At 41.9% G+C, this 24,718-nt stretch overlaps 1 protein-coding gene across 1 annotated transcript in view; it reads left to right on the top strand.

Moving 5' to 3' along the window:
* The first annotated feature begins 1,590 nt into the window (after window positions 1–1,590).
* The window catches only part of NPAS3 (neuronal PAS domain protein 3), an 841,130-nt gene continuing 818,002 nt past the window's right edge, over window positions 1,591–24,718 (top strand). The window contains 1 exon segment of the mRNA XM_035728203.1: window positions 1,591–2,043. Coding sequence (XP_035584096.1) covers window positions 1,886–2,043 — 158 coding nt within the window. The 5' untranslated portion in view covers window positions 1,591–1,885.

Genomic DNA, 24,718 nt, shown 5'->3' with positions numbered 1-24,718 from the left:
GGAGTGCAGAGATTGCCTAGGCAGGCGCGGGACGCAGCCCCGGCGCGGACCGGCCTTTGTGCCGCTCGGCTGCTTCCCGAGAGGCAGGAGGGTGGAAGGGGGCGTCCAGCTCTGCCGCGAGGGCAGGCGTCTGGCCCCTAGACCTCGTGCGGGAACGCTAGGCTGAGCGGTCTCTGCCGCTCACGGCCTTGGCAACTTCTGGCCAATCGGCCCTGCCCCTCTGGGTCCCCGCCGGCCGGTTGCGCCCCAGGCTCAAAGGGTTAAGCAGGTGTCTCGCCCGCCGAGGCGCTATTGGCCGAGGGCCGGGGCGGCGCGGCCGCGGTCACCACGCTCCGCCGAGCCCAACTTGGGTTCGTGCGGCGGGCGCGGCGGCTACTCGTCACCCGGCTGCCGGGCCAGGGCCTCGGCGCGCGGGGAGAGGAAAGGAGAGAACGAGCTGGGGAAATCCACATCAGCAACAGCATAGTGGGTCGCGGGTGGGAGCGTGCAAGAGGAGGGGAGCCCTACGGAGCCCCGCGTCGCTCAGGGGCTGCGCCTCTGCCCCGCAACTCCCGTCCCGGCTCGCAAGCCGGAAGAAAGAGGGAGGAAGTGGGGCAACAGGGGGTCCTGGGCAGGGGGTGGGGGAAACGATCCACTCCCGCCGCCCCCACCCACGAGTAGGGCGAGAAGAAGTGCAAGTTGTCATTAAAAAGGCGCGCCCAAATCGTAAGCATCCCTCATCATCCCCTAAAGAAATACCAATGTAACAATGCAAAGAAGTAACTGGGAGACACGAGGAAATAAATGCACGTGTTTTCTCTTTTTGTTTCCCTGGTGGTTGGAATTTGCAGAGTTCGCCTCAGCTGTGGCTGCTAATTTATTCGTTTCAACGTTTGAAAAGGGGGTATAGAGATGGGTCATCGGGGGGCACACCCGGATCTCTCTGCATGGACCTACAGTCTCCAGTTCACAAGTTTGTCCAAGACTAACCTGCCCGCCCACCAGGAGCGAGGAGAGTCCCTTCTTATAAAGGGAACAAACTCTCCATTGCACAAAAGCGCCTTCTCCGCCCGACCCCCCTCCCCCCCATTCTCCTTTGCACACCATCCCTTCTCAAAAGCATCAAGTTCTCCAGTAGTCCAACTTGCAGTTGGCAACCCCCGCACTGCCTGGTGTGCAGAAGACTGGCAGAGAGGGGTCCCGGGTGGGAGGGGAAGCTCTGAGCCCCCATTCCTGCACACGCGGGCTGAAGTCCAGGTTGCTGGAAGCCGCGGGAGGCGCGAGCCTGCTTGTATGGTGGTTATTTCTCTAGAGAAAAGAAGGGAGAGCGCGCGCCTCAGTCTTGCACTTTGGGTCGGAAGTGCGCGGTGTGTGTGTGTGTGTGTGTGTGTGTGTGTGTGTGTGTGTGTGTGTGTAGAGGGGGCGGGAAGAAAGGCACCCTCCGCTGCCCGTCATTCCCTTGCACCGGCCAAGTCCTCGCCAAGCCTCCCGGTGCATCCTTCCTCCGCCACCCCTCCCCTTCTTCTCTCAGCTGGGCTCGCGCCGCGCAGCCGGAGCAGCCAGTGAGAGCAACATCCTGGAAAGAGGGGGGAGCACCGCCGCCCCCCAAAAGGGAAAAAAGGCCCCACCCTGACACGTTTTGCTGTTTGCAAGTCCCTCGCACGCCCCCCGCACCTCCTCCTAGCGCTTGCGGTCCCCCCACCCCAGCCCGCTGCGCGCACATCAAAGCGCCTCTCCGCCGCGCACAGTGGCCGCGGCTCACTAATGGGATTGCAGGCTGGTGCCTGGCTCCGCTGCTGCCGCCGCCGCTGCTCGCCCTGCTGCTGCTGCCGCCGCCGGAGCCCAAACCCGAGCCCCCGCCAGCTCTCGCCCAGAGCCGCCGCGCCTGGGGGCCGAAGCCGCCGCGATGATCCGAATCTTTCCGGATTTCAGCGTGCAGGTGACGGCCGCGGCGGCCGGCGGGGCGGCCGCGGGGGTGCCGGCCGGCGCGGGCATGGGGAGGGCCGGCGCCGCGGCCAACGGCACCCCGCAGAACGTCCAGGGCATCACCTCCTACCAGCAGCGGTGAGTAGTCCCGCCTGGGCTGGGATAGTGTCCCCTGCCCCGGGGTGCTGGGGTGGGACTCACTTTGCCTCCTGTTTTATGCGTTACAACACACATGCACATCGTCAGGGCTCACTTTGCTGGCTCCTCGTTCTACAGATGAGAAAGAAAAACAAATTCACAATTCGGATTGAAAGGCACTCCAGTGTACTGGCGAAGTGAAATCATCCTTTGCCCTCCGCCTGGCCCCAAATCCAGAACCCCAGCCCCGCGTAGCCTAGGAGTTGCTGCGAAGTCTTAGACACAGCACAAGGTGCTTTTGCAAAGTTTGGGTTCCCCGTCCCCTTCCGCGGAATTTTCTCCCTGCCTCTACCGGGTGCGAACCCGAGCTGACGGGCAGCCTGGGGCGGGGGGGGGGGGGGGGGGTGAGCGATTGATCACTGGAGGCTGATTGATCATTTGTTTCCAAACAGAATAGGAACGATTTTCACGTGTAGCTGTAGACTTGGATTCTACATAATAGTGTTATCATGTCACCTGTTACTACAGGGAAATACAGCATGAAATCCGAGTCTCCTCGGCGCTGTTAAGTATTCATCTTAAATGCATTATAATGCAAATGCGTAAGATTTCAGAGATGCGAGTTAGGAAGCAAATTTTACAAAGTTAGGCTAGGTGGGTGAGAAGGAAGTTTTGAAGTATTACTTGTTTGCATTTCTCTCAAACATCTATAGATTTTTAATAAAATATAGTTGTGATATTGAATTAGTAGACATTCTTTGATTCAATTAGGAAAGGGATGGGGGGAGGATACTACCACCAACAGCCCTAGAACCCTAAAGTTTTTCCTTAAGGACAAGTTGTGATCTACCAAGAGTTTATGAAAAAATGTAATCCACGAAAATGTGCTGAGAAAAACTGACAATGTAGTATGAGAGGTAAGCTTCCCATTTGTGGGGCTCAGTTTTATAGAAGATGGAAGAAAAAAAGAACACATGAAAGTGTGAAATTAAATATTTGTGTTTCCCAGATTGCACACGATTAAATATCTGAGAGATTTGCCAATGGCATTTAACTTAAAATATACACAATGCATAATTCAAATAACAGTTCCTATTTTTACCTTGTATTTCAAACTTCATTGATTTGAGAACCTTTGATTTGAACCAACAGTGTTTAAACTGAAAAGGTTAAGATAATCTATCACTGCCATATTTTGTGCTTTCTAACCAATGGCCCAGCGACCAGAGCAGATTTTGCATAACACACTGAGTGTTTTCCAAGTTGATGCCCAGTATTGCAAATATTCTGTAGAAGACTTCATTATATGCTTTGAGTACTGTCGGAAGTTTTAAAAAGAGAGTCTTGAAAATAACTCAAAAACAGGCTATTTCTGGTCAAAGAGATTTTTTAATTTAAATTATTTTAGTCTTGTTTTCAGTGATTACAAGAACCTTTAATACAAAAGATCTGGGAATCTTTCAAACATAAAGGACTAGAAAAGAATTAGATTTTTTCCTTTTCATGGTTCAGGTAAGGTTTTTTTTGTCACCTACAAAACATTTAATGACAATATAATCTGGTGGTCACTTTAACTAGGAAGTGCAGGCTATAGTTACAATAGTATGGTCTGTGAAGTAGGGAGTCAAGGGTCAGAAATGTCAGATGGCCTTTGGACAATTTCAGAGACCTCCGACTAATCCATAACATATGAATCGGGCATAAGACGTGGTCCTGAAATTTCAGCCTTTACATTTGCTCTCAGAGTGCTGGTGTCCTTCACCACAAAGATCTTCCCAGGGCCAATTTCCCCCATAGGTCAGGAGCCTTCAGGGGTAATCCTTCATATCTTCCCCCTCCAGCACTGAAAAGTCCAGATGCCTTCCACCGTCATCTTTGAATTTGGGCTACTTTATCAAGTCTCTGAATCTCACTGTGGTTCTAAAGACTAAAGCTTTAAAAATAACCAACTCTAAACTTTAGCCTTTGGGATATATTGTTTCCTTCCTCTCTATGTTCAGTCATACTGACCCAAGAGAAGGTGCTGGCTGTGAAAAAATGGAGCTTTCTTTGGTTTCATTAGTCAGATATGATGACACCTGTTACTGCCTTTAATTTTTGTTAATTTGGGGACTGGAGAGTGAGCCATGCTTAAGGGAGGGTTTGAGGGCAAATGCTTAAGGGAGGATTTGAGTCATGAGTACCCTGTCCTCTGGCCCTACATCACCAGGCCACTAGCATGTGAGGCTTTAGAGGCTATGAGGGGCAGACTTAGTTTCCACTTCAAAACCTGGATATGTTTGCTAAAGTGAATGGTGACACATCATTTTACTGAAATACCTTTTTGCATTAAGTGCTTTTGGGGAGTCTGATGAAGGAGTGACAGGAGTTGGGTGCTCTTCAAGCAAGAGTGGCCTGTTGGGAGAACACAGCTTCTCTCATTTGTCATCTTTGGGCAGAAACGCCGCAGGCTGGCTGTCCTGGAGCCAAAACTTCCAACTGGCAACTTTCCCCCCCCTCCCTGCCAGCCCATGTGTATCTTGTATTCAATACTCTCCACTTCATTTTTCAATCATTCTCATCTTCTACCTGTAGAGTGTACTCCAAAGAGAACTCAAACACCATCACACAGATTAAACACCTCTGCCACGAAAAACACTTGTGTTTTCAAAGTTTCCAACTCTCAGCCCCACTTTACTGGAACGGTAGGACCGGAGGGGACCCCTTTTCAGGTCTATTTTTTTCTTAAGTTGAAAGTAAAATGCAAAGCCTCACATAGGACTGATGCTTTCTGTGTGGCTCTTTCATTTATTCAAAGTGGAAATGCGTTGGGAGTCCTTTCTGCTTTCCTGGTTGACACATGACTGACCCAGGTCTCTGCCTGAAAAGCTGCCCACACCCGGCAGAGTGGTTTAGTGGAGAGGGGCGCTCAGACCAGGGTCTACCCGGGTAATGGGATTCCAGCACTGGCCCTTCATTGAGTGGCCCTTTCTCTAGGCCTCGCTGAGCTGTAAAATGGGGGAAACGACAGAGCTTGATCCCAGAGTCCGTAGTCCTCCGGTCCCAGGTCCCAGGAGCCAAGTGGGGACAGGCGTTCATACCTAACTGCGTTGAAACTCCTGGGGATTCACCTGTGAACCCTGGGGTCTGCAGATGTATGTATGCGCGTGAATAATGCAGATGTTCCAGCTCGGGAAGTGTTGGTGAGAGCGCCGGAGCCCTAAGGTGCCTGTGCAGCCGCTGCGCCCGCCCATCGGGCTCTCGCGGCTCGCTGGCTTGGCCAGCGCACTCCCACCCGCGTTTATTTCCGCTGTCTCGGAAGGCGCTCCCGGGACGGCGTCCTGTCCGAGGCCGCTCCCGTGGCCTCCCGGTTCCTGACTCTTTCTCCCTGGTTGCGATACTCCTGAGAAGGGAAATGTTCGAAACTGCAACTGAGTGGCGTTGTTGTGCTGGCAGCCGAGCTTCCCAGTCCCCCAACGAGAGAGAGAGATGAGAGAGAGAGAGAGAGAGAGAGAGAGAGAGAGAGAGAGAGAGAGAGAGAGAGAGAGAGAGAGAGAGAGAGAGACGGGGAGAGAGAAGGGGGGGGTGTGTCTGCGTGCGAGAGAGCGCTCTGGAGCAAAGCAGCTGGAAAATGCCCAGAAATACTTTCACAGCGGTCAAGCTGGGAACCCCCTGCGTGTCTTCCCCCTCCCCGCCCCTCCTGGCCTAGGCCCCGATCGCCCCCCGCCGAGAGGGTGTGTGCCCCACCTGCCACCAGGCCAGCTCCGGGTGGTGGCGGTGGGGGGCGACAGTGGGGGGTGTGGCGGCGCGCGAGGGCGAGAACCCGGAGGCGGCGGGGCCCTGGGCCGGGCTGCCCGCGGGGCCGCGCGGCAGCCTCCCCCCCGCCGCCGCCTCCCCCTCCTCCTCCTCCGCCGCCGCCGCCGCCGCCGGTCGCCTGTCTCCGCGCTGGGCATGTCTCGGGAGCCGAAGCGGCCCGGGCCGCGGGGGCTCTGCGGCGCATGGACGGCGGCGGCGCCGGGCGAGCAGGGGGAGGAGAAGGCGCAGGCGGCGGAGGAGGCGGCGACCTGCGGCGAGAGGCACCGGCGGCGCGAGGGGACGGCCGGCCGCCGGCGAGGCTCCGGCCCCACTACTTTTCCGTAGCCTCCCAGCCTCAGCAGCACGGCCGCCGCCGCCGCCGCCGCCGCCGCCACGGCCAGGGCCACGGCCGCCGCCCGCCGGGCCGCCACTGAGCGCCGCGCACGCCCGCACTCACTCCCGCCACCCCACGCACACGCACACCCCCCGCCCTCCCCACGCCCCCCACCCCGGGAGGGGGGAGAGAGGCAAAAAGTAAGAGAGGAAAAAAAATAGCAGGAAGATGGCGCCCACCAAGCCCAGCTTTCAGCAGGATCCTTCCAGGCGAGAACGGTAACACTTTTCTGTTTATTGAACCTGCCGCCGGGGCGGCTGCTCCCACCGCCGCCGCCGCCTCCGCCGCCGCCGCCGAGGTGGCGGGGCCCGCTCCGCAGTCCGCCTCCTGGGCCGCGAGCCCACGGGGACCTTGTCTGCGGGCTTGCGGCTCAGCGCTCGCCCGCGGTCCCCGCGCGCATTGTCCGCCCGCGGCGGCTGCGGCAGCGAGCGGGCTCCGGCGGTGGCGGCGGCGGCGGCGCCAGGCTCTCCGAGCAGTCGCACCTCCTCGGCTCGGCGAATGGAGTGACTCGCTGACAAAAAAAAAAAAAAAAAAAAGAAAGAAAGAAAGAAAAAGAAAAAAAAAGAAAAAAGAAAAAGAGAAACAAACAAAAAAGAGAAGGGGCTGCTGTGTGACGAGGAACAGCAGTGAGGGTGGGGGGCCGGGGGATCCCCGAGGCCGCCGCAGGTCCCTTGGCAGCTGCTCTCTAGGAAGGAATGAGGCTGGGGAGGGGGAGGGAAGGCAGGCGAGAAGGGGGAGGAGGAGAGGAGGAGGAGGAGGAGGAGGAGGAGGAGGAGGAGGAGGAGGAGGAGGAGGCCGGGGGCGGGGAACGGAGCTCGCGCCAGGCCCGGAATGTGTCGCGGAGGGGCTGTCTCCGCGCGGAGCGGCTAGGCCGGGCCGGGAGGACAGAGGCGCGCGGCCGCCACCTCCCCGCCGCCCAGGCTGCGCCCTTAGCCTTGGCAACTTGTGGGTCTCTTGCTTTGCCCTGCTTTGCTCTCATCTTGCCCTCCTTTCCACTCCTCCGCTCCCCGAAGAAAAAAAAGAAAAAGCAAGAAGAAAACCCTCAAATCCAAATTAGCGAGTAAACAGCGAGATTCAAAATGTGCCAACAGTTGGAACGGTCTATGCCCCGTTAGTTACTGTTTGGGGATCTGTGTTTTAAAAAGTTCCTGGTGAGAATTGCATATCCAGGCCGAGCACGTCTGTTTGAAGTTAGTTAAACTAAAGCCAAAGGGAAAGGGAGTTTGTATTCAAAATATCCTTAACCGTCCTCCGAGAATGGCATTGTTAGATTGCATAGTAACTAAGCATCCCCCCCCCACCGCCCCACGTGGTTTTCCCTCCTGCTGTCCACCCAGCCTACTTTGTTTGGAATCCTATTTGCTATTAATTGGCAGCGTTAATGACATTAATTGCATATAGCATATTGGTTTGTGCAAAGTATCTTTTTCTGTCTCCAAAGAGGAAATGCTCAGTAGGAAGTATGAAATGTTACTCATTGCTTCAAGAGGAAAACAAATGCTCTTAGATATATGCCCCCCCCAACTTCCCTCATAGGTCTAAGTGAACTTGAGAAAAAAGATGAGAGAAGTCCATGGTAGTTGCAAGATTTAATTATTATTACATGGGAGGTTTTATTTTTTGATACAACATAGCATTTAACCTATAGTTTACATCAAGTAGAGGGTAGACAAACAGATTTAAGACATACTCATTAGAAAGCTTCAGTTACGCTATTGCTTGTTTCCTTCAGCAGAATTGTCAGGATTAAGAGAAAAATTTTGTTAGGTAGGTGCATAATTGACAAATTCTAAACTCTGGATAATTTCTATATAAATCCTATACCTAAAATAAATCAGGCATGATCCAGTTTTTAAAGATGTTGAATGTGTATAGCCTTAACTGTCTGAAAACTCATACTAGCTAAAAGGCATATTCGGTGTTTTATGAAGAATTCACATATTAAGTACATTGCTCTTGTAGATAAGAAAAAATTTTTTCAGAGCACTGCGCAGGTCTTTTATAATTATTTTTTATTTAACATGGTAATGAATACCTTTTCAGATCAGAAGTTTATAATTGATTTCCTTCCTCCCTTCCACCCGTCCTCCTTCCCCAGTTCTGTTGGTAGTAAATGTATTTACTGGGATGGCCCCAGTAATCTCTCTAGCAGAGGCCTATTTGTGTGCCATTTTGGGAATTTTTCTGAGATAGGAATCTTGAAGATAGAATTAATTTCTAGAGGAAACTTCATAGCCTCTGCCTGAGCGCGTTCTTTATCACCTGTCTCCATTTGGCATTCGAAGAAGGTAAATCAAAGTGCGCGATTTGTTATTCTGCTTCACTTGAGAGCTGAACTAAATAACACTTGGTCTGAAATTCTGATTGAAGTTGTAGGAGGATATACTGTATTTAATGCCCTTTAATAGCATCTTCTTGTTCAGCTCGGATGCTGTCATTTTAAAGGTTGGATCTGAGAAGGTTTAACCTGTAGGGAGAGGGAGGAGTAATAACCAGGTAGGGTGCCAAAGGAGCGATATACAGGAAGGGAGTTATAAACTAAATGTTTCACACAGGAATAAACCACAAACTTGGCCCGTTACCCGAACAGTTGGTTTATGTCCCGAGGGTTCACTTTGTTATTAGGGCTTTAAATGCTCTTAACACTTTAAGGGTAAACATGACACATGTTAGTTGATTTGGTTTTGGAATGAGAAATGGAAAGTCAGATGGTTTGTTCAGAAGGGGGTTGTTTTTCATAGTTACTTGCTTGAAGTAAGTAATTTCACCTTTATGTGAATTTTTTGCCTGGAACTTGTTGGTTAGTAGTAGTATTTCTCTGTAACAGTTGAACACATATGTTTATAAAACATGACTTTCTGTGGGCAGGCTTTAGGTGATATCCTCCCCTTTATTTACAAAATGGTTTCCAAATCATTGATTTCATGAAGGAGTATATGGACACTACTTTCTACTGCTTTTCTCAAATACACCAGTAATCACAAACTTATACAGAAAAAGAGATATTTTTACAGTGGTCTTGTTGTTAATTTATAAAATGTCTGACCTGAGTTTAGTAGTACAGTACAAAAGTTATTTCCTTCTTATAATGTTTACAGAGTAAATTTTGGAAAAAAAAGAAGCTTTTTCTTACTGATGTCTTTGGTTACTATTTAGTACTGCTTAAATTATTTCTCTGACTCTTACACACAGAAAGAGCCTGAGAGCCTTACAGAACAAGTTGAAAACCTTGTGTATTTAAACTTGCTTGATTTTTCTTTAAACTCCAATAGGCTGCAAATTATGTAGCACTACCACAGAGTTTTTCCACTATGTGGATGTATAACCAAGAAAATTAGACAGAAGTGTCAAGCATGTGATGTGCCCATGCTGGTTTGCAAAGCATATTCCCATAGTACAGGGCTTTTGGTTTAAGAGTGAAGGTGGTGGTGGAGACTATTTTTGGAGATATTTCTTTATACACTGTAAGCTTAAACACGGTGATAAATGATGATATGCGTTGTCTAACACTTGCTTATATATAAATAGCTCCACAAGATTGCTTAAATGATAATCGAAAATATGAAATAGGATGGCCTTCGTATCACAAGGCCAAGGGTCTACAAATGGAAAAACTGAAATAATGAAATATTTCCAAGGCAACAGACTGTCAAGAAGAACTGTAATGCATGGGCATATCATCGAACTACCAGAGAGGATATTAGATCGTATAGCTCTGGAGCCAGGAGTTATAATGACCTTTATTATGTAGGACCCTCCCACATTACAACATCTTTCCATATTCCCAGTCTTTGGTTTATGAATTGAGAGACAAATAGCTACTCCAAATCTGTAATATGCCAGTCACTAGATTTGATTTGTTACAAGAAGCAAACTTGACATCAGCACTACTTGATGCTTTTGGTTAAAAAAAAAAAAAAGGTACTAGTGGTATTATGAGTAGTTTTGGTCCCTGTATCTTTGCATGTTCTTAAAAATATGACTTTTACTTGACTCAAAGTGATGTGAGATGAATTGATAAGCATTGCATTGTGATTTAAATATAATCTACTCATTGGAATGGTTTTTAGTGATATGAAGTTTGATTTTCCCCTGAAATTCTGCACCATGGTTGCCCCTACCTACAACAGAGCTATTTTATGGGAATGCTGGTGTTTCCATGAACCCCTCAGTACTTTTACTGTGTCCCAGATCTTAGTCTGGATGGAATCCAGGGGCATGTGAAAATTGTGTCTGTTTGAAATGGGCCCTGATGTCCAGGATCTCCTGCTCGGTGGTGAGGTTTTCTATGATAAGATGTATAGATATGTGCTTTTGTAAAGCAGCACTGTTGGGGGAGGATTTAGGCAGTGTAGCTTTCATTTAGTTATTTTTAAAGCTGTAGAGCCTTATATTTTGTGAGATATTTGTGGGGGATATGTCACAAATATTTCTAAATCTCTCCTGGTAATGTTTTTCCCTATGAACTTTCTTAAGTGCTTTACTATTAAATGTAAACCTTAGATATTCTATTTCTCTTTTCTTATTTTTCCTGCATTCCTGTAATCCTCTTTCCTCTGCAGAATGCTGCTTGCTAAATTTAAAGAAAATTAAGAGCACATGAGAGGAGAACTGGCCCCTCCTATTATGTTTACATGGCCACTCTTTCTATCGGGTAACATTTCATCTTTTGAGTTAAATTTTTTAAAAATTTTGCATTGCAGAGGCTAAGATTCTAACTTCAGGTGTTTTACAGACATTCCTTAATTGTTTACACTAGAAAAGGCTGAAAGTTAGTGAAAGAGCTGGTATGTTGAAAATTTAGTTGATTAGTTGATTAAATATTAATTTTAAAATTTGAATGCTACCAAAGCTGCACATAATGGAATATATGAAACTTGAAATATTTAAATCTGTACTAATATTTAAATCTTTACTTCTAGAACTTATGTAAAAATTCAGTTACATTGCTTTGCGTTTAATGATGTTAGTACTTTCACAGTAAATAGTGCCCCCCCCCCCATTTTTTCCTCATTGGGCAGTGTAATAAACCAACTGTAACTGAATGGTATTTTTACTGCTCTGGGCCCCATTAGTGTGAATAGGATGTTTGCACTATTAAGTTTGATAGAACCTTACATAGTTAGAATAATTTGTAGTAATTTTAGTAATACTACAATGCATAAGCAGGACGTAGCTTGGTAAGAGTAAAGTGATTACTACTGTATCTGAAATGACTAGGGTAGTGACAAGATTAAACAGCAGTTGAAGTTGTTGTCTGTATACATTTCTAGAGCATAATGTTTTGGTAAATTAATTGGAATATTTGTGGTCTTGTGTATAAAATCATGAGACACAAGATGAAAATCGCATATTACTATGGCCCAAAGTGCTCATGGCCTTCGAGTATAATTATTGATTGGTTCACTCACTAAGCCTTATTTATTGAACCTCTACTATGGACAATCATGACTTGTGCCAGAGAAGGTAGTTAAAAATACTCTGTAAGAGCAGTTGCTCTGGTCATAGACTTGTTCTTATACTGGACAGGCAAAATATTATAGAGAGTCAGAAAACGCCCTTTTCTGCAAGAGGAGGAAGTGCAGAATTCATAGAAATATAAATAAGGCTCTCTATCTGTTTGGACTTCTGTTAGTTTAGTGTTGGGGGGGAGGGGGAGTGTAGGTATCCAGGTTGTAAAATATTGTAACTAATGACTGTAAACTGATTAGAGGTTCTTGGAGGAAAGCAAGAAAAGATGCCATATAAATGTAAGTGAAATTATAGACGATTTTTAGAAACAATCTCTGGTGGGATTCAGAAAATAAAAATAGATCACACATGATAATAATCAGTGGTTATAGGGCACTACCGTGTTTCGGGCCCTGTATTAAAGACCTCACAGTAGTGTTCTCAGTGGCTCCCCCCTGCCCTGGGAGGCCAGTGCTGATATCCCCACTTTTGGTCAAGAAGAGACGCTAATCATCCCAAGGAAGGTAGTAGAGTTAGGGACTGAATTTGGGTTTGTCTTTGTAGGAATGTACCTTTAACAGCAGTGTGCACGTGTTCTGTTTTTGGACTTTGTGGAGCCAGGGATTTCTGCGCTGATGCCAGAGAACTCTTGTAGCAGGAAGACCCCGAGCACTACGGATAGTGACCTAGATCTCTGCTTCTTGGTTGTTCGTCAGATGTTTGGAGAACTTCAGAAATGCAGTGTTCATAAAGTTAGAAGAATAATTCATATTTAAATGACTTTCCCTCTACTCTTTCACATTCCCATAGTTTTGTGGGCAAGCTCCACAGCTATGTGTACTTTGGGGAAGATTTGTTACGGCATGGTTTTAGAAGAATCGGTTTGCAGGGTGCCTGGGTGGCTCAGATGGTTAAGCATCTGCCTTGGGCTCATGTCATGATGCAGGGTCCTGGGATTGAGCACCACGTCAGGCTCCCAGCTCAGTGGGGAGTCTGCTTCTCCCTCTCCCTCTGCCTCTCACCCTGCTTGTGCTCTCTCTGTCTCTCTTAAAAAAAAAAAAAAACAAAAAACGGTTTGCCGCATACACACACCTCTTTGGATATAGACCATGAAGTACTCCAGGACCTCCTCCGTTCCTGTTATCCGTGCCTCAGAGTGCGACAGTTTGTCTAAAGATTACAGTTGAGACATTCTTATTTTATGATAGTTTTGCCACTGAGTGGGTGGAAACAGCCTCACAGACTTTCTGAGTCTTTTGAAATATATAAGGACTCATACATGTTAGCCTCCTGCCAAATCATCTGGCATTATAATAATGACAGCAAGCATTTATATGGCACTGTGTGCCAGGTACTAGTTCTAAGGGCTTTACATATATTAACTCATTTAATTAAAAACTTGTTAAAAATGGACCACAATAAATACACAAATGGTAAGTTCTCATTATTTAGTCCCTCTTCCCTTGTGGGCACACAAGACACTTGTAGCATCTTCAGGAAGGGAGAGTCTTTGGTAACATTTTAATTTCTCTAAGGCCAGGAATCCTAGGGGTTGGTCTGGCATGTAACAGTTTTTTGACAAAAGCTGTACTGTGGGAAACTTTGTAACATCTGACATCATGACGGCTCATTGTAGAATGTCTGCTAGATTTGAGGTAGTAGAGGAGCATGCTGCATTTATCTTTATGTTTTTGGATGTAATAGTGTCAACCAAATAGCTTAAAAAAAAAAAAGGTATAGTAGGAATTCCAGACCTTGAAAGGACTAGATAAGCAGTGCTTAAGTATTTGTGCTTGAAAGAACTGAGTATTTTGCTTCTGTATTTTAATAAAATATTTACTTTTACATTCAGAAAATCTCTTGTTTACATAAAGAATAGGTTGCCTTATAAAATGTTGGAAAGGGCTCATTTAGAGAGATGTTTTGCTAAAATATTGAAGATAAAAAGCAGCAGTCAGTGGGAAGCATAAGTGAAAAATAAGCTGCAAAATTTAAAATAGCATTCAGATCACCTTAAAAGAAATTACTTCTGATTACAGTATTTTATTATCATCAATATGCTAATGCAGATTTAAAAGGCTCTGACTTGGGTACCTAGGTTATATATAACATTAAAGCTTAAATCTTTATCTCATATTTTTGAAAGTAGTGCCACATAGCATTTTAAGACCACTTTATGAAATCATAGGTCATTTCAGTTATATCCCATTACTTCTGATAGACAGGGGCTTTTTCATTTGTAAGATTTACAAGAAGAATTTTATTATAAAGAAAAATGTAATATTGGATTAAGGGTCATCTTTATGTGAATATAGCTCAAATTGGCACCCTCTTACCCTCCAATCTATGAATTTTCCTTTCCACCATGGTAACACTATGGGAAAGGATACTAGTTCTAAACTTCTTTCAGGAGCACTTTACACAGAAAAAGTGTGGTGTTTTGGTAGGGGCAGATGGAATGATTGAAACTGTTTGCAGAACCTGTCTCTCTGGTCCTAGAAAATGGAGACATCAAAGGATAAGGGTACTTTAGTAACTAATATGTATTGCACTGATTGAGGGAGTATTTTTCCTATACAAAGAATTTGTTCCTCAGAATTTATTTCTGAAAAACATATATATTCTATTCATATATGAATGGGATGATTTTTTTTTATTGTACAAGATTCTGTATGCCCTGCATGATTTGTATGTAAAACCTACATGTATACTGTTTACAACATAACTTATGTATAAAATATAAATTAGATCTACCATGCTTGTATTATATCTACCTAAAATTCAAAAATGTTACAAAGATATCTTGAACATATTATAAATGTCTTACTTTAGATCGAGTTAAATTTACATATATGCAGTGAATTGGTGACTTTTTTGTTTTCCTAATGCTGTAAGGAAAAGTAGGCTCATCATTTTTTTTACACATTTTTATTGTTCTCTGTAAATGTAATTTGTTAATCCTGTGAAATTTGTCATAGATAAATTTGCTTGGATTATCTTGTCACCACCGTATCTGCATTCTTTTGTTCATTGCTTATTCATAATTTAACAGTCTGGCAGTGAGCCTTTTTGGGATGCTCACAAAAGATATATGACCTCTACCAGCTGCTACTATAACCTGCAGAATGCACAGCAAGACATTAGAAACGTGAGGATTCCTCTACTGATTAAAGTGCTCTTCATTTAAACAGTCTGTTCATAAGAATCTCAGGAATCTCTTGCTACCAGCAGTTTTGATTTTTTTTTCTTCCTAACAAAATTAATTCTAACAATTGAATCTTCATTTGGTATGATTTTTTTTTTAGGTGAGCTAAAGGAAATTAATTTCTTGATTGCTGTTGCTTCTTTATAACTAAATACTCAAACATTTTACATTTGGGCATGTTAAAGTTATCCAGAAACAGTTTTACTGGCCAAGGAAGAATAGGGAGAGAGTAGAGTGGCTATATCACATCTTAATCTTAGAAGAAATGGTTGGTTTAAACCTACTTGAATCTAAGCACTTTACAGTTTATATTCTAAACACCCTATATTATGTGGTAGGTGGCAGACATTAAAAATAGAATGTTACTTGAAGTGTAACCACATCTTTAGGTTTTCATTATTCTGAATTAGTTTAGCATATGAATTTATTCTCATTCCCTCCCCCCCCCCCCGAAGAAATCAGCAGATCAGTTTATGAGTAATGGCTAGTTTTTGCCTCTCTTCTGTGCAGGCATATGATTACGGTTCAAAATAATTCATTGCTAATCCATGCAGTATTGGTTCATCTCCATCACTCTGTTCTGTGATTAGAGCCTCAGGCCTGCTGCCTTGCTTTCCGCCCTGATTTTCTTTAACTGCAACCCTTGTTTTAATATAGTTCTGTAGTCACCACTGTCCTGCTAGCCCCTCTCCATCCCTCATATATATCGATTGCAGTAGATTAATATTTATTTGAAGCTATTTTTCAGACTTTGTGAAAAATGTATTCATTTCTTACTGTGAATCTTCATCTAAAGGGAGGGGGAGAGGGTAGATGTAGGACTCAGGTAGGCAACTCTTCTTACAAAGTGAAGCTATTGCTTTTCCAACCTTCAGTCTTTGCTATAGTCACTGTTTGTTCTTTTTACACACATCAGGAAGTTTAATTTCCTTGAAAAAAAATTTAGATTAAGCTATAATGTTAACAGTTTAACTCTTGTTGGTAACAGTTCTAAAATGGCTTTCTTCATTTTCTGAATATATACTGTAGTCCGTACAATCACCGTAATATACATTGACCAGCTTGCATTGAATATTTCCAGACAGGGACGCAAAGCTATCATTTTCCTTAACATCAAAATTTGCCAATTTCACCAGAAGGTCATCTAACAGATTTTTTTAAAGACTTTGTTTCAGATCTCAGTAGTCCAGTGTTCCTTTTAATAATTACTTTCGTCTCATTGTAGCCGTGTGTTTGAAAGTGTAGGTCAATGAGGATGATTGCATTCAGAATTTCATGATCTGTGTAGTGGAACAAATTGAAAGCAAAGCCTGTATCAATCACTGTGAAGGGAGGGTTAATTGTTACCGCTTCTCAAGCCTCTGGACAGATAAACCAGTAATGAAATACTTATTGCTCTGATATGTGAATGCTGAAGGATGAAACAATGGAAACAGAAGCAGTCTTCAGAGATAACCAAAAAGGCAAAGAAAAAAAAAAAAAATAAACCGGATGAAAGTATGGAACTATGTGCTGCATTACCTCTCTTAAAAGTAATATTGTTTTTAGTTTCCTACCCATCTTTTTCTGGCAGGTTAGGGCAGTCTCCTATATCAGGTTGCTAAAGCCAAAAAGGAATATAAATGGAGAACTCTTTTTATGTAAAATAAAAGAACTGAAAAAAAAAAGTACAGTCCTAGGCTTTATATGAACTCTGCATATTTTATAAAAATAATGTTTGAGTTACTATTTAAGGTTTTCTCTCAAAAAACTAGTGATGCTACATATGTTAAATATTATACATGCATAAATGGCTTAAATTCCAGAATGTTTTAAAGGATTGTTTTGTTATCTTTGAAGAGATTTTGGAATTATTGGCCCATGGTAGACCAAAGCATAGAGGAAATTGTGAAATACATAAAGAAATAGTCAAATAAGAATTAGTGTTGCAAAGAAATCATGAGATTAAACACATTTAACCATTTCTTCCATATGAACTTAACACTTAAACATCTGTTAGTTACTTATATGTTGAAATATATGCAAAAATATTTAGCCAAATTGAAGTCTTAGGCCCATGACAATCATCTCAACACAGTGGGTAGTTCTGAAAATTAATGAGAATGATAATACTGTAAAGACTGTTCCAGAGTTTGCCCAAATTCATTATCTAAGACTCTTGTTAAGAACATCTCAAAGAATTTTAACCAGGAAAATATATTAATGGTTCAAAAGCATTTTCAAAACCCTGAATTATAAAAGTATAATGGAATTATATATGCAAGAATTATAGTTAGCAACACAGATAGCAGAAGACATTATGGTGGCATATTTTTCCACAACCTATACTCCTTTTGTACATGGTTTCATACGTAGGGTTTAATCTCATATGTTATTTTTTTTGTTTGTTTTTAGGGCAAGAAAATCAGAATCATTTAAAAAATAAAATGGGTTCCTTCCCATTCATGTGGGGAAGCTGATAGCTGTAAAAAGTTAGATGTGTCTTTTGGCAGTCATTTCGGATTTGACACAAACAACCACTAACAAGCTAGAACATTTTTACCAAAAAGAAAGAACTGTTGCACATCTTTTTATTTGTCTTCAGAAATTAAGAGTTTCCCAAGGCCTGTTTTTGCACAATATTGGTGTAGCTGCATAGAAACTTAAACAAATGATTGGGGCATAGCCTTTTTTATGATAGTAGCACCATCCTCCAGCTAATGTGGTTTTGTATATTGTAAGAATTAACTGTAATAGTAATACTGTAACCTCCCTGGATCAGGATATTAGACTGCTGCTAAAATACCTTAGAGTGTAAGTCACTAAGAGCTCTAAAGTACAGCTGTACCAAAGGGTATGGACTTTGGTCTACAACAAATGGCAGGCAGAAAGCAAGGAGAATTCCTTTCCTTGGTAATAGATATATACTTAACACAAGGGCCCATGGAGATCGAGATTGTCAGGGCGGTACGTTATGAAGTACCATTGGTCACTTGCTGGTTGGGTGCTAGTAGAACAACAGGTAATGGCCTAAATCCTGGTCACTGGTTTCATTATCTTTAAAGGAAGGTGTTCTCTACACAGGTCCTTTAACCATTTAGAGCCTTAGTTTCTTAGTATATTCAGTTGCTAACATTTCCTTCCAGCTACAAAAATCTGTGACTACATGATTTGAATTATTTGGATATATGATACAAAATAATGAGTTGAGGTCTATGTTTTTTTTTTTCTTTCTCCCCAGTGGTGGTAGTACTTAAAAATATTCCTCATTTATGAAACTATTACAGTTTTTAGATCAAATGCAATGCTTGTCATGTAGGTTTCAATCAATAAAATATTGGATATTGAAATATTTTTCTTCCACAAAAACATCTTTGAACGGAAACTTTTTATTGCAAGAATATCCAGAGAGAGATTGCAGTGGAAGCTATAGGCTCTATTAAGTTATATTTTAAAGTGACATATTATGCACATGACTCAAGGTAGCACTAAAGAAAAACACTAAAAGTGTTTAGCGATAAATACATTTGTTGGTTAAATTCAATTGAGACGGTAGAACAACTCTGGAAATATTTGAAAACCAGATGATATACCACAAAGAAGGAAGCTAACAATGTAATGTTTGGTGGACAGGCGAGCACTTAGGGGAATAACTAATCTCTGAAAATTTCGTGTGTTCCTAAAACATTTATAAAGAAATAAATTTCTGTAGTGAGTTATTTGCCCAAATGACAACAATTATTTCTTTCTTTCTAGCCTTGTTTTTCTTTTTTTCTTTAAGTTTTTTTAAAGATTTTATTTATTTGAGAGAGAGCAAGAGAGACAGCATGAGCATGAGCAGGGGGACGGGCAGAGGGAGAAGCAGACTCTGAGCTGAGCAGGGAGCCTGACGTGGGGCTGGATCCCAGGATCCTGGGATCGTGACCTGAGCTGAAGGCAGATGCATAACTTAACAGACTGAGCCACCCAGGCAGGGAGCTTTCTTCTAATTCTCTCTTACTTATAAAGGTGAACTGATTTGGTGTTTGTAGTATAGAAAGATTTAAATATTTATGATTTTAGGATAAGATTTCTTCTAATAAATTAAAGACTTTTTAAATTCATGTATCATTTCATCATTTATTATTGCCTTTTAAAAGTTTCTAATTAGTGACATAAATAGATACTGCAAGTATATTCTTCTGAGATAATTAACCTTTTTGCCTAATTGCTCTATGTATAATACCTATATTTTATGTATTATCTGTAGATTTAAGAGCATTTTATCCCCTAAACCTATTTATACTTAGTGATAATTTAACACCACTGATAAAAATATTTTTCCTAAAAACACTCTGTTCCTCACAAGATAATTTTCCATTTTTCTCTTATGAAAACACCCAGTAAAATTAACAAAAAAAGCATAGCATGGTAGACACTCTTCTGTAACTCCTATCTTTCCGTCTTCTTGCATCAAGATTGTACTTTCTCAGAGCTAATGCTGGCTGAGTGCTAGCAGATAATCTGATTAGAACAATTTACATTTAGGAATGAAGCTGTTTTCATTTTTTTAAAAGGAGGCAATAATACCAAATTTCAATTTATTAGAACATGGAGAATCTTCAGTGTGCCCTTGCCTGTCTCTCCACATCACACATATATACCCCTTCCCAAGAGATACCTTCGTCAACACTTTGAAATACCTCTTCTGACAATTTTCTATCTTCTGGTGACGGTGTTTTAGAAATGATACATTAGTTTTCTCACATGATTGGGTATGAAAATGGGCAGATTTCATGAGCTGGGTTAAACACATGTGCTGTACATATTTTCATTGGTAACATTTAAAAAAAAATCTAGTTAAAAGTCTCTCACTGTGGTGAGAAGAGCTACTACCAAGTAAAGAAATTGAGAATTGGGTGGTATGTTGTGACACTAAGGTTTGAAGGGTCCGCTCAGTGCCGAAGTAGGATTTAAATGTGGAATTTATAGATGGCCGTAGAGGTCTTTGTAGAAAGGAATCCGCATCAAGTCTTTAGAGTTGGGTTGAACCAAACCACAACAGACTTCACAAGAGCCAGTCCCTGTCCTGCTTCTTTCGTAGTCAGGCTCACTTACCGAGTCCTGTTCCAAGGGCACACGTTACCATCTAGCTGTATTTTGCTGTTATTCATTTGCTGGCAGCATCTGTTCCTTACATGGTCATGCAGACTTTTGATAAGCCCTGACTATAGCCTCTCCTGACTTATACAGGGATTTTTAAACCCATGGTCCAAGAACATTATAGCAGTCAGTTAAATGGGCTTCAGGGGATCTGAAGAGTCTCCTGAAATGGCATATTCATATATTTTTATCAGTTACTTAAGGGGGTATATTTTCCCTGAAAAATTTGTGTTGAGAATTGTGAAGAGCCTGAGATTTTACCCTACTTGCAAACTAGTGAGTTAGCCTGCCACAATTTAATGGATATTGGTAGGAGATGCATTATCCTTGGATTGGAGACAGAAAAGTTTATTACAGCCTTAGCAGCAGCCAGTGTGTCAGAATGTAAGGCAATTCTCTGATCTTCAGTTCTTACAAAGAGGGCCACGTAATACCTGTATACGTAATAGGTTGTGTTACAAGAGGAACGCTGAACTTAGGGAACCTTAATTTTTTAGAATGGACAGTAAATATGTCTTCCCTTTGCTCTGGAGGGAGAAACACCAGCTCTACCCTCCAAGGCTGTCCTCTATACAAATAAACTTGAATAAATAGTCTGGTACAAAGGGTAGTTATAGTGCCTTGCCTACAAAATGTGCAGAAATGCAAGAGACTTATCTCTCAGCAGTCTGCACCATTGTTATGGTGATTATGTAGAAGGATGAGAGGATGTAGTGATGTAATTGTCCTGTAGTTTCACGTTTCTTTGAGCTTAATGCAACATGAAGTCAACTATTTGAGAGAAAATGACAGATTCCAAATATATAAGCTTTCCAAAATGGCATATGATGTAGTACATCAATCTTACATAGGTTTGGTTGATTCAGTAGTGGATAGGTCCTTTTAATGTTAATATATTAACATTCCCATGACTTATATTTTATCACAGTTGATTTTTGTCCTGTTTTGTAAGTATGCTCTCTTCCTGGTTTGCTCTATTTATCCATAAATTTTAACTTGTTGATAGTTCACTTTGTGTCTTTGCATTATATCATTTAAGTTTCTCCATAGCTCAGTAAGATAGGTTCTGTCAATATCTCCACTGTATAGTTAAGGTCACAGTAAGGATTTGGAACTGGGCTCAAGCCTCAGTCTGTTGACTTACTACATGATATAGATGACATTCTTTGATCATACCAGCTTCCTTCTGACTCTTGAAGAATTGTTTTCTATTTTTCTTCTTTCTTCTGGGGCTTTTCTATTTTCCCACATCACCTTCTTGCCTCATAATGTTTTCCCCTTACCTGTCCCCAAGTCCTTACCCCATATGGGCCCAGCTGATGCTATAGGTCCCTTCTTACACATTGCCCTTTAATACCTGCCATGGACATGTAGGTATTGAATCTTTTTGCACCCCCACATTATACTAAATCATCACCTTATCTTCTGACTTTGTAGTGACCATCTCTGTAAAGCTAATGATTACAATGACAACATAAACAAGTCAACCAAAGGTTTACAGGTCATACCTAGCTTTGTGGTAAGGTAGTACATTGAAGATTGTTATAAGGAGATTATGATCTTATTTAGCAAGTTATAATCTCTCCTTCTATTTCCTCCATAGTTTTTATAACATTCAGTTGTGAATAGATTTACATGTTGTGAGTTATGGTGGCATGGGTCATAATGTATCCCTATCTTTTGCATAGCACTGCACTTTTGTATATACCATAATTTGTTGATATAGCTTGCTTAAAAGTTTTGGTTAAAATGACGATGGTTTCTGGTCAATTCTGATCCAGTTATAAATTAGAAGGTCACCTCCAATCAATGCCCAGTCACTTGGCACTTTGCTTTCCCATTTTCCAGTCTTTTAGCCTCCTTTTTTCCCCATAGGATTTAACAGTACCATGATATTATAATTTAATGACCAAAACATGATCTAATAGCTCACAAGACCACTTTGGCCCAAATAGTCTCTGTTGGATACATTCTATACTTATTCTCTGCAATGGAGATGTTTACATAAATGTCAGTAAAATATCTGAAGATCATGCTAAAATATCAAACCGGAAGATTCTCTTGAGGAAGTGACAATGGAATATAGAAATCGTCTTTCTGTTAAGAGCAGATTCATCATCAGAATCTATTGTTAAAATTCTAAATATCCATAACCAGTATAAAGGACCATTAACCAAAATGATGGATGATGAAGAAATAAATTATAGTTTCTTGTGTACTTGTCTTTCTACATAGATTGTGACCTCTTTGAAAGGGAAGAAATCATTGTCCCCCATTGTGCATGCCCAGGGGTGGAACTCTGGAACAGAGTTAATGAATGAAGGAATGAATGCCAGTTCTAATTATGTCTACTTCATATTTACATTTCATCCCAGGTAGTCCCCATATCTGTCAAAAACCTACAATTATACTTTGCATACCTCATGATCTCTGATCTAAAAAAGAAATTAATAGGGAAAATTAGGTATTTTACATTTATAAATATTTTACCAATGCTTAGAAATTTCTAGTGTATTCTAAAATTTCAAAGCTGAATTATTTGCATTGTTTGGTCTGGATTACCTGAAGATTATACTAAAACTATAACTCTATAACTCTACAGAGAATGATTTTAAGATGTGTCACAACTCTCCATTAACCAAGGAACCAAGAAATTTTAATTAGAACCAAATATACCACTGATAGTTTCTTTACCACCAAATGATACTACCAAATAGATGAATTCTGGAACAATGGAATATTTCTAATTAGAATGATATTAAACTGTTTAATCACAGACCTGTACCTCTGAAACAAATAATACATTATATGTTAAAAAAAAAAAAAAGATAGGAAGGGAAAAATGAAGGGGGGGAAATCGGAGGGGGAGACGAACCATGAGAGACTATGGACTCTGAGAAACAAACTGAGGGTTCTAGAGGGGAGGGGGTGGGGGGGTGAGTTAGCCTGGTGATGGGTATTAAAGAGGGCAGGTACTGCATGGAGCACTGGGTGTTATACGCAAACAATGAATCATGGAACACTACATCAAAAACTAATGATGTAATGTATGGTGATTAACATAATAAAATAAAAAAATAGATATTGAAAAAAAGAATGAGATTAAACCCATTTTATAGTTATAATCTCATAAAATTTGAATTCCGTTATTTCTATATTTCACAAAATTGTACCTATAATAACCTAAGTTGATTAGACCAAAGTTTAAAAATCCAATCATGTAAAAGAGAACAGATTACAAAAAGAATTGACATTTTTCTAGGGATCTCTCCTCTCATAGCCTGGTTCAGTCATCACGTGGCCTTGTGTACATAGTATCTATAACAAAAATCTTTGCACAGAAGATCCCCTGTAAGGATACACTGAATAACCATGATTAATTTAGCTCTTTACCATGATGGAGTAATAGTAGTGAACACTGTTACTTTCCTACAAACCAGTAGAGGGATAAAACTTGATAAACTTGCTTGAACTTAATATATATAAAGAAATGAAATAATTAATGACTCTAGGGAAAGAATGGATCAGTAGTTCAAATATACTTATTCCTTTCTCTCTTTACTCTGAACATTGCTCACTTTCTCCAAAGTTTACCTGTAGTCACTAAATTTTGTCTTTGATGCATATGATCCATATTCAGATATACTGATGTATGTCTTAAATAATTTTTGGGATGAAATTTAACTACAAATTTATTAATGTACCAGTAAAGAAACACATCCAGTTCTCTGAAACGAAAATAACATCTGACATGTTGATGCATATACTTAAATGTTCAAACACATGCACACACACATGCATGCACACACACACCCTGTGCAAATAGAAACAGAGCCCTACCCTATAACCCCAGTTAGAAATTCTGTTCAGTGTTAATAATGAAACGTCAGTGTAATGGGCAAAAGCTTTCCACTGAGTTGCAGAAACACATATAACCATCCACGTCTATTTGGTGTGGTGTCCTGGCATGATGATGATTTTATTTATTTTGTCCAGATCCACTCTGGCTTCCCAGCTCTAAATGAAGTTGGTCTTCTACATCCAGTATCTATTTAGGAAGATTGCTCTCTTCCGAATAAAACAGACTATCTCTGGATTGGGCTCTTCTACCTGGAAAATTTGAGCAACTACATATATGCCTTATAGTTTTAATAGTAATATCTTAACAGTTGCTGCTTATTGCATTATTTTTATGTGTCAGACACATACTAATAATAAGCTCTTTGACATGTTATCTTAATTTTCTAAACATTTGAATTTGTTGCTTTGCTGATTTCATCTTTGGTATCTTTCAGGGTTGTTCATTATAAGCCTTCATTTTCTCTTCCAGGTATTTATATTACATTTGTCTCTTGTAGAAATTTTGAAAGCCGCAGAAATTTCAGTTTTGTTTCACCAAGTCACTCCCTCATCCTTTGGACTGACTTCTGTCTGTCAGTTTGGGGAATGTGCACTTCTTAATCCCGGATTTGGTGGTAACATCACGGTAAGCGTTATAGGCTTAGGGAAGTTCTCATTTTCTCTGATTTTATAGGTTAGGACGTTTTGTTGCCTAAATGTGGTACCCGTAGTTTTTGAGTCATTGTGGTTACACTCCTGCTCCCCACCCCTGGCTCAGCACAGGGGTGTTTGGTTTAGCTGTCACATACTGGCCACTCTTCTTGCTCTACTCCCTTATCTCAGACTCACTCAGCATTTCCTTAACCATGACTTCAGTTCCCTTAAAGTTG

Source organism: Zalophus californianus, chromosome 6, assembly GCF_009762305.2.
Source record: "Zalophus californianus isolate mZalCal1 chromosome 6, mZalCal1.pri.v2, whole genome shotgun sequence".
In the NCBI taxonomy this organism is placed as follows: Eukaryota; Metazoa; Chordata; class Mammalia; order Carnivora; family Otariidae; genus Zalophus; species Zalophus californianus.
The sequence above is the reverse complement of the archived record's forward strand: the minus strand, read 5'-3'. Positions and strand labels throughout refer to the sequence as shown.